The sequence below is a fragment of the Culex quinquefasciatus genome, chromosome 3 (assembly GCF_015732765.1).
Source record: "Culex quinquefasciatus strain JHB chromosome 3, VPISU_Cqui_1.0_pri_paternal, whole genome shotgun sequence".
Taxonomy (NCBI): Eukaryota; Metazoa; Arthropoda; class Insecta; order Diptera; family Culicidae; genus Culex; species Culex quinquefasciatus.
The window spans coordinates 27,343,111-27,355,466 of NC_051863.1; the positions used below are offsets into that span (position 1 = coordinate 27,343,111).

The 12,356-nt window shown below is 38.9% G+C and overlaps 1 protein-coding gene across 4 annotated transcripts in view; it reads left to right on the forward strand.

Moving 5' to 3' along the window:
- LOC6054670 overlaps positions 1-12,356 on the forward strand; it is a 44,009-nt gene that overhangs the window by 10,787 nt on the left and 20,866 nt on the right. For all 4 annotated transcript variants that reach the window (XM_038262757.1, XM_038262759.1, XM_038262758.1 and 1 more), the window contains exon 3: positions 798-1,566. In XM_038262757.1, the coding sequence (XP_038118685.1) occupies positions 849-1,566 (718 nt within the window). In that variant the 5' untranslated portion in view covers positions 798-848. The remainder of the gene's footprint in view (positions 1-797; positions 1,567-12,356) is intronic.

The window sequence follows — 12,356 nt, forward strand, 5'->3', positions numbered from 1 at the left end:
TAAAAATCTAAAAATCTAAAAATATAAAAATCTAAAAATCTAAAAATCTAAAAATCTAAAAATCTAAAAATCTAAAAATCTAAAAATCTAAAAATCTAAAAATCTAAAAATCTAAAAATCTAAAAATTTAAAAATCTAAAAATCTAAAAATCTAAAAATCTAAAAATCTAAAAATTTAAAAATTTAAAAATCTAAAAATCTAAAAATTTAAAAATCTAAAAATCTAAAAATCTAAAAATCTAAAAATCTAAATATATAAAAATCTAAAATTTAAAACATTTGATAATCGAAAAATCTGGAATCATTGAAAACCTGAACGCTTAAATTTCTTGAAGTTTTAAAATTATAAAAACTGGAAAATCTTATTACTAAAAATCTATTAATCACAAAAACTTAAGTATTTGTAAATAAAAAAAATGAATCTTAAAATTCAAAATTTAAAAATATAATAATCTAAAAATCACTAAATTTCAAAAACTTTGAAAAAGATTTGCAACAGCCTTATCGAACATTGGACTAACTACTTAAAGAGTAGTTAAAAATCTTATAAACAGTAATTGACCAAGAAGGTTAAAACTGCCAGAAGTAAATGAATTAACAATAACAACATATAAACAGTAAAATCTAAAAATCTCAAAAAAATGCTGCGTCATTTGTAAATGGCGCAAAACCATAATAAAAATAAATAAATAATGCTTTTGAAAATCAATATTAAAAAAAACTTGGTTGAAAATCGTTTTTTTAGAATTTTTGTTACTATATGTTTCAACGATGATTTCTTTCAAATCTTCTTTCAGATCTATATTAAACCTCCAAAAACCAGTGATTCACCCCACTTAACGCACAAAATGTCCATCTCGTCGGTCAAACTCGAGGACACCGGTTCGGACGCGGAACGTGCCGCAACCGCCACACTGAACGGCCCCTCGATCCCAGCCCTCAGCGAAAGCAGCGAGGTCGCGGTACTACGGGAAGAAAACTGCCGCCTCATGACCACCCTGCTGGAGTACAAGAAAACGCTGGAAAACACCAAACTGCGGTACGGTTCGGTGAAGAAGGACTACTACGCGGCCAAGAAGCGTCTCAAGCGGCTCGCCGATAAGGTGGGACAATCGGTGGGGGGTGACAGCGAGAGCCGGGAGAGTACTCCGACCAGTTGTGTTCAGCCGCCGGTGGCGGCCCCGGTTGACGATGAAATCCGGAAAAAGTGGAAGGAACCGAACGTGAAGGCGGCTCTGAAGCTGAAGGCCGCCATCGGGGTGGCCGCGTACCAGTCGTTGATCCGGGACGGTGAGTTGGCGCTGCCCAGTTTGCGGACCATGTCGCGTTACGTGGACGCCCTGAAGCGGGCCGGGTTGAAGCCGAACTATGACTTTAACGTGCGGGACGATGGGACGGATTTGGCCGGGGGAAGGATGTTTGAGGACGAGGACGACGAGGATAGCCGGGAGGTGGATCACAACCGGAACCAGCAGCAGGTTGGTGTGAACAAGCAGCACATGCCGCAGCAGCAGCAGCAGCAATCGCGGGACGTGTCGGATGCGGAGGATCCCGTCAACTTCACTGGTGAGTTTGATTTTTCTAGTTTATGCCAAAGAAATCATCAATCAATTATGGAAAAAATCAAACCGAGAATTGTTAAAAACTGCCACGTTGCCGCCATTTTCTGGCCGCCTCACTGAACCAACACGCTGCGGGACCATATTGCGAGGGCCCTGCTGGCCGATGTTGCCCACACGCGAACCGTGTCCCTCCCTTCCCATACTTTTGGTTAGCAACCATAGCTCGGCTGCGATGATGGTGACGACGACGACTACGCCTTGTGGCGGCTTCAAGGGAACGGAAAAATCTGAGCTACCCCTCAGTGGCCACGGCCAGTCACGCCGGAGGAACGCGCACACGGCCTCTTTGTGTGCTGGCCTTCTTCGAAATCCAACACACAGAGAGAGAGACTCGATTGGAAAGGAACGAGGGCGCTCGCACACACACTCACAGAGACGGGCGGTTTACGGATCCCAAACGGATCCGTCCTCGTCGTCGTTTCTTTGCCTGCGTCGGTTGCCTCGTCCTGAACGTCCTCAAACTTTGGTCTACAGTAGGGTGGAGCAGCTTTAGAAATTTTTGTTAAATTCCATCCGAAGTCATGGAAATCGTAGAACTCCAACTAGTTTGTTTAATTTGCACTACATAAAATTAACAAAAAAAAAAAACCTAAAATTTTGTCCAAAATGCCACCCCCCAACGGTACCGTGAAGTTTGTCAGTCTGTTTGATGTGCAGCAGCAGCGGCAAGGGAGAGGAAACGCACTTCCCGAGCGGACGCGCAAAGGCCAATCTCCGAGACCAACGTTGGCCGCCTTCTCGAGGCAAGAAGGGAATCGACCTTTTTACGGGTGCCCTGGCCAAACCCTGTCCATGGCCTCAACGGTACAGAACAGATGGTTTGGGTGTTTTGCGCCTTCTTCTTTTTTACTCCCTTTCTCATTGCGAGTCTTCTGGCTGGCTGCTGCCACCCCAGGGGATACGCTGACTGGTTTAGGGTCAGGATCCAGCCAGGCTAAAAAGGTGAAGGCGCGGACAAGCACAAAGAATTTCGGTTCGGGGCCAGCAAGGGACGGACTTTGTCGGGGGTTGGTGTCCCGTGGATGGAAGGCAGGGTTGGATCGTTTTGGGTAAAACTCCTCGAAATCAATATGCTCAAAAAATTAATGTTTTGTTCTTTTCCTTTTACCAACGTTATTCGGTATCATTGGTTTATTCTTCAAATCAAAACAAATTGGCTTACCTGAAGATTCAACGACTAGCTCCCCAAAATGCCACAGCTCCACCGACTCCGATTCTGATTCCAACAACAACTCCCACTCAAAGTTGTTGAAAATAAGCTTCTGAAGATTCCGTCTCCGGATTTTGGGACCATTCATCATAACCCACGTGGACACCGAAGGAGGGCGGGGGGTCAGCGATTGTCCACGCTTCATACAAAAAAATGTTTTGTAAGAAAATTGTCCACGAGGGGGGAAGGAGGGTAGTTCTGAGATTTCAAAAAACCTAGTTTATGGATGGTCCCTTCGCGGAATTTCCTGAATATTTTTTTTTAAATCTGTTTTAGGTGAAAAAAAAAACATTTTCAAACATAACATGATTAAGACATTTGATTGTATCATTGCCGAAAGTTAAAAATATTTTGATGTTTTTCATACAATTTCTACTTTTTTAAACCCAATTTTAAAACCGAACTTCTTATAACTTAAATCATTAAATGGGCCATTCTCCGCCAACTCACCGCGTGAAACTTTGTCTTAAGGGACCATGATCGACGCAACCAAAATTTTCAAATCTTTTTTGCCTTCCTCCCGTTACTGAGGAAAGGCTATAAAATCACTCGAAAAATGAACTTCTCAATTAGACCTCTTAGACCCACCTTCATGTATACCTATCGACTCAGAATCAAATTCTGAGCAAATGTCTGTGTGTGGGATGTTGATCAAAAAATTGTCACTCGATTATCTCGACATTGGCTGAACCGATTTTGTCCGTTTTGACGTCATTCGTTCCGTCTTGGGGTCCCATAAGTCGCTATTAAAAATTATGCAGTTTAGTTAAGTGCTTCAAAAGTTATGCTAAAAAAAACGATTTTAGCAAAAGTCCGGAAGATTGTAAAAAGGGTGGTTTTTGTAACAAAACCCGTCATGCTATACATTTTCAAAAAGGTATTTAAAAGACCTTTCCAACGCGTTTAAGACATTGAAGATCTGACAAATTTATCAAAAGTTATAAGCACTTAAGTGTAATTTATACGCTTTTTGGAGGCCGGATCTCAGATATGTTGATGAAAACGTTGTCCGGATCTCTCATGCGACCTATCGTTGGATAGGTATTCAAAAGACCTTTCCAACGCATCCAAAACATTGAAGATCTGACAACCCTATCGAATGTTATAAGCACTTAAGTGTTATTTACGCAATTTTTGCATTTTGGATAGCACCCTTTAAATGTGAGGAAGGCGCCAACCACCTAAGGGTGGATTAAGTAACGTTTTTTCGTAAAATAGCAATATCTTGTGATGATTACAAACAAACCCCTTATGTCTATATATCAACTTGGTCGAACAGTGTTATACTCTAAAGAATAATCCTGCAAAAACAGAAAAAACGCCAAATTTTTAATGAAAAGTTTTGTTCTAAATGAAATAAAAGAACCTTCTGGGTTAATGCAGATTCGAAAAGTACATTAAATTTCCCATAAAATGACATGATAAAAAAAATGTAGTTGAGTGTGAAAAATTTGTTTTTTTTTTCGATGAAAAAATCGTTTTTTTTTGCCTTCCTCACGTTACTGAGGAAAGGCTATAAAATCACTCGAAAAATGAACTTCTCAATTAGACCTCCTAGACCCACCTTCATGTGTACCTATCGACTCAGAATCAAATTCTGAGCAAATGTCTGTGTGTGTGGTGGGATGTTGATCAAAAAATTGTCACTCGATTATCTCGACATTGGCTGAACCGATTTTGTCCGTTTTGGCGTCATTCGATCCGTCTTGGAGTCCCATAAGTCGCTATTAAAAATTATGCAGTTTAGTTAAGTGCTTCAAAAGTTATGCTAAAAAAAACGATTTTAGCAAAAGTCCGGAAGATTGTAAAAAGGGTGGTTTTTGTAACAAAACCCGTCATGCTATACATTTTCAAAAAGGTATTTAAAAGACCTTTCCAACGCGTTTAAGACATTGAAGATCTGACAAATTTATCAAAAGTTATAAGCACTTAAGTGTTATTTATACGCTTTTTGGAGGCCGGATCTCAGATATGTTGATGAAAACGTTGTCCGGATCTCTCATGCGACCTATCGTTGGATAGGTATTCAAAAGACCTTTCCAACGCATCCAAAACATTGAAGATCTGACAACCTTATCGAATGTTATAAGCACTTAAGTGTTATTTACGCAATTTTTGCATTTTGGATAGCACCCTTTAAATGTGAGGAAGGCGCCAACCACCTAAGGGTGGATTAAGTAACGTTTTTTTGTAAAATAGCAATATCTTGTGATGATTACAAACAAACCCCTTATGTCTATATATCAACTTGGTCGAACAGTGTTATACTCTAAAGAATAATCCTGCAAAAACAGAAAAAACGCCAAATTTTTAATGAAAAGTTTTGTTCTAAATGAAATAAAAGAACCTTCTGGGTTAATGCAGATTCGAAAAGTACATTAAATTTCCCATAAAATGACATGATCAAAAAAAAAAAAAATGTAGTTGAGTGTGAAAAATTTGTTTTTTTTTTTCGATGAAAAAATCGTTTTTTTGGAATTTTGAGTACGCTTTCAAATCGGGCGTCCAATTTTACATAAAAGTCCGTTTGATACCAAATTTCCATCTCAACAACTTTTCAGGCTGCAAATGTTTGAAAATCATGTCTTTTTTGCATGTTCAAAAAACAGCCCCTTCGTCACGAGATATCAAAAAACGGACCTCGGATTCGTGATCAGAGACAAAAGTTACCCCTTAGGACATAATTTCACGCAAATCGAATAGGGGTTGGGGCAACTTTTTCCGATTTCGTGTAAGTTGGTAGAGAATTACCCAAATATCTTCATGAATTTTGCAGGACTTTTTGGATTTCAGTGTTTTTAACCATTTTTGTTTGGACAGTAGGGTGACAATAAAAAAATCGACATCAGGAATATTCCCTGATTCGCTGACTTGGGAAATAAGAAGTAACAGTGAAAATTTTGAGCAAAATCGGTTAGGGGTTAAGAGTTGCATTTTTTCGTTAAAGTCGGTGAAAAAAAAATCTTTTCATTGAAAAACGTCTTCTTTAAGGGGTTACATACATGTAGAAAATTACAAATATTCAAATAACAGAAAATTTATTCAATCATTTTAAATGGTGGTTCTCAATCCCTCCAGAAAGTTTCATGAGATATTTTTTATGATGATAATATTTTTTTGAACCATAAAATTATAACAAGTTTTGACGAAATTCATTAAAATTATTCTATAGCATTCATTACAAAACTCAGTAGGCAGTGCCCATCATGTGAAAGGTAACTAAATTAAGAAATTTTAGAGAAAGGCACTATTTATTTCAGGAAATTGGGAATATCTTTGCTTATATTGAACCAAAACTGATACTTTTTTATGGAACTTGTTCAAAAAACTGTTCTCCACAATTTGATTGATTCTAAAATGTATTAAAATGTAATGGTGTAATGTGGCAGAGGATTGAAATAGTAGTTCATGCAACAAGTTGCAAAAAGAGGATTTTTTCAGCACGAGTCGTACATTTATCTAACGAGGTTCACCGAGTTAGATAAATACGACGAGTGATGAAAAATCAAGTTTTGCAACGAGTTCCATACAACGTTTTTTGCAATTCCGAAAAACACCATTTGGACAGAATTGTAGGACAAATGTCCATGCATTGATTCAATGAATCGTTCAAATCAAAAAAATGTTGAAAAGTATAACTTTTCCTCCTAACAGTGCTGAAAAGTAGAACTTTTCAGCATTTGTTTTGAAAAGGGTTACTATTCGATTCTGTTATTTTTGGTACAGAATAGTAGGCTGTTTCGTCGTTCAAGAATGACAGGAAAAGTAAGTAGTTTCACGACGGAAATGCAAAAAAAAAATTTCTGAACCTTTTGGGTAATTTTTTTTTGAACAAATATCCCATAAAATCGAAAAATAATCTTCTAAAAAAAGTTACTCTAGACTCCCCGACGAAATATTTCGCTGGACCCCGCAAAATGTCGGGAAAGAGCCCTTCTTTCACGGTGCCAAATATCAGACATACCCAATTTTTTATCTTTGAGGTCTCGAAAAAATACGCCTTGTTATGGAATAGAGTATTAAGCTTCGTTCGGTGAAGTATCCCATTGAAATTTTTTTCTTGCCAATTATTGCCAAAAAGGGTACATCTACATCAAGATGCAAAATGTGCAGCCACCTAAATTAAGTCAGTTCAAATTTTAGCAGGACAATTAGAATAAAATGTTGGATTTTTAGAAAATTGGTTTGCAATCGAAGCTCGGGCCATGCCCCGGGTATTCTCATACGTTCAACTTGGGTATAATGCCCACACTGCGGTCGCTACCGAAAGGGAAGGGAAACGCGTCAAGTGAGTGAGCCGCGTCATTGTACGACGATCATCAACGACGACCAGTGCACTGCAGTGGCTCAAATTGGCCAGGGTGATGCAAACCTCGTGGCCATGACGAGGAAGCCTTTTTCCTCCCGTACGGCAGCCAGAACCCAGCCTAAGCTGAAAGTCACGTCTTTGTCCCCGGTGCAACGGCTCCTTCGTGAAATCGAGACTTCCTACGAGCGACGAAGAAGAAGCAAACTTGTCGGGGAACTCGCTTTCCGGTGCAGCTGCCGTCCCGGACTCGGGTGGCCATTTTGACGACGCGGCAACGTTGCCTGCGCGCTTGCCTGTTTCTGCCTCACAGTAACGCTGGCCCGCGTCCGTCCGCATGTGGCCCTGAAGGAACGTCGTCGTCGTCGTCGTCGTCAGGTCGGGTGCGACTTGCCGTACCGTACAGCCGCTACCACAGCTCTACAACAGGCCCGGAGCGGGTCGGTTTTCGCCGTTTCTGTGTGTTGGTTAACAGAGGGTCACACACAGTCGAAACCGCTGGCTGCTGGTGCTGGTTCAGGGTTTCAACTCGGGTGCTGCTGCTGCTGCTGCTGCCATCGCGTTGATGATGGCTAATGATGGCAAACGCGATGATGATGATGATGGCGCTCTAGAGAGCGTGACGCGGTATGGCCTCCGGTGGTGGTGATGGTGGTGGTAGTGTTGGCCGGGCAAAGGGGACGAGGCGACGACGGCTGTGAACGATAACGTGGTTCGTGTTGTTTTTTTTCCCCTGCTGCCTGCTGCTGTTTGTCGATGGCACTTTTCAGGGAGAGCCGCCGACGCCGCCGCCGTCCGCCGAGAGTGTGTGTGCTCTATATATCAGCGCTAGTCCGCGAGGTCCCGCCTTTGTCGTGTCCACCGCGTGACCTTTTGCCTCCCTCGGGCGGGCTGAAATGGCCACGTAATGGCACCGATGAGTCGCGCGCGAGGGCGATTCTCAAATCGATTCCATCTGGGAGGACACCCCCCAAAGGGCCTGCACCACCACGTGTGGGATGATGGTATCAAAACAAAAACGCAACTTCGGTCTTCTCCACCCGCTTCGCCCCCTCGACTCGACGCGATGCCTACGAAACTTGTGGGCTATAATCAAACGGCTCAGTTGTGGTGCATTTTGTTCCGAGAGCAACAATACTCCGCAAGCTGTTGCTGCTACTTATGAGGGGCCATCCGTTAACCACGCGGTAGCTGCAGGTTGTTGATGCGGAAAGAGGGATCCGAGTAGTTCATGGATGACCCATTTGACGGTGGTTGTGTGGTAGATTGTCCTTCAGCGACTTCATAACGCGCGCGTTCTGCGTGTGTCTGTCGTGGTGTGCGGCCGGTCCGGTCAACGCCAGCTAGAACGAGGAGGGAGGGGGGTTGACTTGACCAGTTGGTGTCACTTTTTTGTTTTCGGGGGTTTCGCAGCGAATCAGAGAGCTGCTACCTGGTTGCTGTATTTTATGTTTGCAAAGACCTCGGAAGAGAGAGAAACTCAGGCGACTGAGGTAAACGGAGATGCTCAAGAGCAGGGTCACCTCGTTGAACGCGGATGGCGTTGGAAATGATCGAATGAGGATTGCAGAGTGATTAGAAGCAGATTGGCCCGTCGAGACAGGACACCAAACGAGCATTTTGCATTTCGAAAGATCTTTTCTATGAACATTTCATAGAAAAGGTTTCGTCACAAGAGTCCTATACAAGAATCTTATACTTAAAAATAAAAATTAATTCAGCCCAGTTAGTGAGCTACAGTTTTACCTTCCTCACCTTACTGAGGATGGGTTATGAAATCAAAAATGGACTTCTTAATTAGACCTCGTAGACCCACCTTCACGTCATATTCTCAACAAATGTCTTTGCGTGTGCCAGGACACAAAAAATGCACTCCATTAGGGGTCGTGCATAAACCACGTGGCCTTTTTTTTGGGAATTTTTGACACCCCCTACCCCCCCCCATGGTTTTTCGTGGTTTCTTGCAAACCCCCCCCCCCCCCCTTATGGCCACGTGGCTTATTTCTCTGAAAAAAAAAAACTTGTTGAATTCAAAAATTAAATTTACAATGCATTTGTCTGCAACAATCTGACCTTCTTTTTTCACTAAATACATTTATTTTACAGTATACAATTTAATTGTAATGTTAGAGAAAAAAAAGATTATCAAAACTAAGTTTTTTTTCTGTTAACCCTATCAAACAAGAAATTTGAGAAATAGTTGTCGATTACAAACTGGAAACCAAAATTATTTAGTTGCAAGCAATGGAATGCATCTAAAATATAAATGCTTTTAGAGTATGAATTGTGCTCAAAAAATCAAACCAAATAAACGGATAAAAAATATTACATAAACAAGTGAGCAATGATTCCATGTGTCCAAAAAAGTAATTTTGTACCATTATTTCTCGGCTGTGCGACAAAAGGTCAAATGGACCAAAGGTCGAAAGACATAAGGTCGAAAGACATAAGGTCGAAAGACATAAGGTCGAAAGACATAAGGTCGAAAGACATAAGGTCGAATGGATAAAAGGTCGAAAATGGACAAAAGGTCGACTGGACAAAACGTCGTAAGGAATGTGAAAAAATGAAAAAAATAATAATAATTATATAAACTTCTTAAATATCCTTGAAAAACATATTTTCTTACTAACAAATCCGATTTTTTCTGTGAGTGAGATATTGTGAGTATGAGAATGGGATAATTCTTTCAAACATGTGCAGTTCTTTGTTCTTTCTTTTTTATTTCTAACAACAACCTTTTCTTGATTGTCATGATATTTTTGTGAGTTTTTCCATTCTTTCAAACATAAGGAGTTCTTACAAAAAAGGTTGACTTCTAAAATAGTTTTAAATTCTTATTAAACAGCTTATTCTTCACTGTCGTAATGTTTTTGTGATTTTTTCCATTCTTTAAGGTTCTTTAAAAAAGGTTCGACTTCTAAAAATATCATTTAGTTTTTGTTTTATTAAAAAAAAACCTGTTCTTGCTTGTCGTAATATTTTTGTGAGTTTTTCCATTCCTTCAAATATGAGCAGTTCTTCCAGAAAAAAGTTTGACTTCTAAAATATTTTTTATTTTATTTTTAAAACCTATTCTTGACTGTTGTAATGTTTTTGTCAATTTTGCCATTCTTTCTAATATAAGCAGTTCTTTTTAAAAACACTACGTTTAAAATATTTGGTTGGAATATTTTAGTGACTAATCCAATTTTCCAAATATAAACAGTTAAGAAAAATGAGAAAGTTTTGTTTCTTTAATATTGTTGCAAGTTTTTTATCCTTTCTCAATCTATCTTTCATGGTCACATAAGATCCTTAGAAAAATCTGACTTCAAAAATATACCCGCATGTATAAAAAAAATCGATCGCATTAATTTATTATTAAATATGAATTTTTCAAAAAGTTAAATTTGGCAAATGATTTATCCTTTTTTAAATTGAAAACAAAACTAGCTGAAAGATCAGGAAATCCCTGGGCTTTGTCATAATGAGTGTCATAGGTTTGATGCTTGTTTGGCAAAGAGTATGATTTGATTCGATGTGGTATTAAAATCGAAGTGTTCAGTATATTGCTGAAGCTTCCATTTTTACACATGGACACCACTTCATGCTGCGAGAACCCACTTTGGCGTAGTCTCAGGGCTTAATCGATGGCCGGTAAGCTGTCATCGAGACAAGGAGGTTCTCTGATAGTGGAAATATCACATTTGTACAATGAACCGCTACATATGTGATTTTTCCCTATCTTAATGTGGGTGTCAGGTTAGGATGCGGGTTTAAAAATAGTGTTTGTAGAATTTAGGATTTTAACTATAAATATCAACTTTTATACTTTGCCTTTAGTTATTTAGGGACAAAATTAGTAACAGTGAATTTAGTAATTCTATCAGAATCGGTGATTTTCATTCAAGTAGCATAAAAACCATTCTGATTTGTCAAAATTTCCATAGAGTCTCGATCAATCAATAGTGAAATGATATCGGACTAAATTCGTTGATCTGTTGAACTAACGGTTGTCGGATTATGATTGTATCGACCATTGTTGCGAATCGAGGATCTACTGGAATTCTGACGATCAAATGGTCGTCTCTTTTTCAATTCACGACTTGTAAAATATGAACTGTTAATCTATTTTTTTGTTTTTTTTTTAAAAAGAAGCCAGACAGGTTTTAAAAGAAACGTTTTTTTTTGGTTAATAATTAAAATGTCGGGGATTTGAGATAAGAGCAGCTTTCGGATAGGTTGCTTTAAATCTTGTATTCAATTCAAGTTAGGTAGTTATCCGCAAATGAATATTTGGACTTATATGAATAATTGAACATTTTGGACTTATGAATAACACACAACTGTGCATTTATTCTAGAGTCAGATCCATACAGCGTCAGTGTTTATTTGGTCGAAGTGTACTAATTCATTGGCAGATCTGGTTCTAGTTGTAATGTACGACAAGACTACTGACGGACGTGACAGGACGAGGGCCCAGTTTAGAGGTTTCGACATCAACGATGTGCGGCTGGATCACCCTCCCAAAAAAAAAAAAAAAAAAAAAAAGAAAACAAAACTAGCTGAAAGATCAGGAAATTCTTTATAATTTTACAATTTTGATCATACTTTTGGTTTCTGAGATATTTATGTTGAAAAAAAATGAAAGATGAGTTTTTTTAATATTAATAAATATTTCTTATTTATGTTGATCTTTAATGGCGTTACAATAAAATTTTATTCACGAATACTGCCCATGTTCGCAAAAATGTCCCATATGCAAAAAACAGCATGCTGAGAAAAATGCTTTTGAAGTTTGTCCCACACAAAAGGCTACGTGTTAAATTTTTGCGAAAAAAATGGATTTCCTCTTGATTTCTAAAACTAAGTACTGGATGTTGTAGGCTTTTTAGAGCGTTCAATTTCCCGGGGATTCAAATTGCCCGGGAAACGGGAAATTTGCAACAAATTTCCCGGGAAATCCCGGAAATTCTTGAGAAATTTGAAATTTATCAAAAATTTATCCGATCCTGGTTCTGATTTATATTATGCAACAACATTGTACAGAATAGCAACTTAATTGGTGTGAGGATCGATGAGTGCCTTGACTGCTTGTAAAAAAAAACATACAGTTTCAGGAAAATATTTAAATTTTCTAAATGTAAAAGCTGTTCTAAAATTCGTTCGAATGAATTGTTATAACACCCCAAATTATGGACTATCTCTTAAATCAATTTTTTTTGCTGTACAGCGA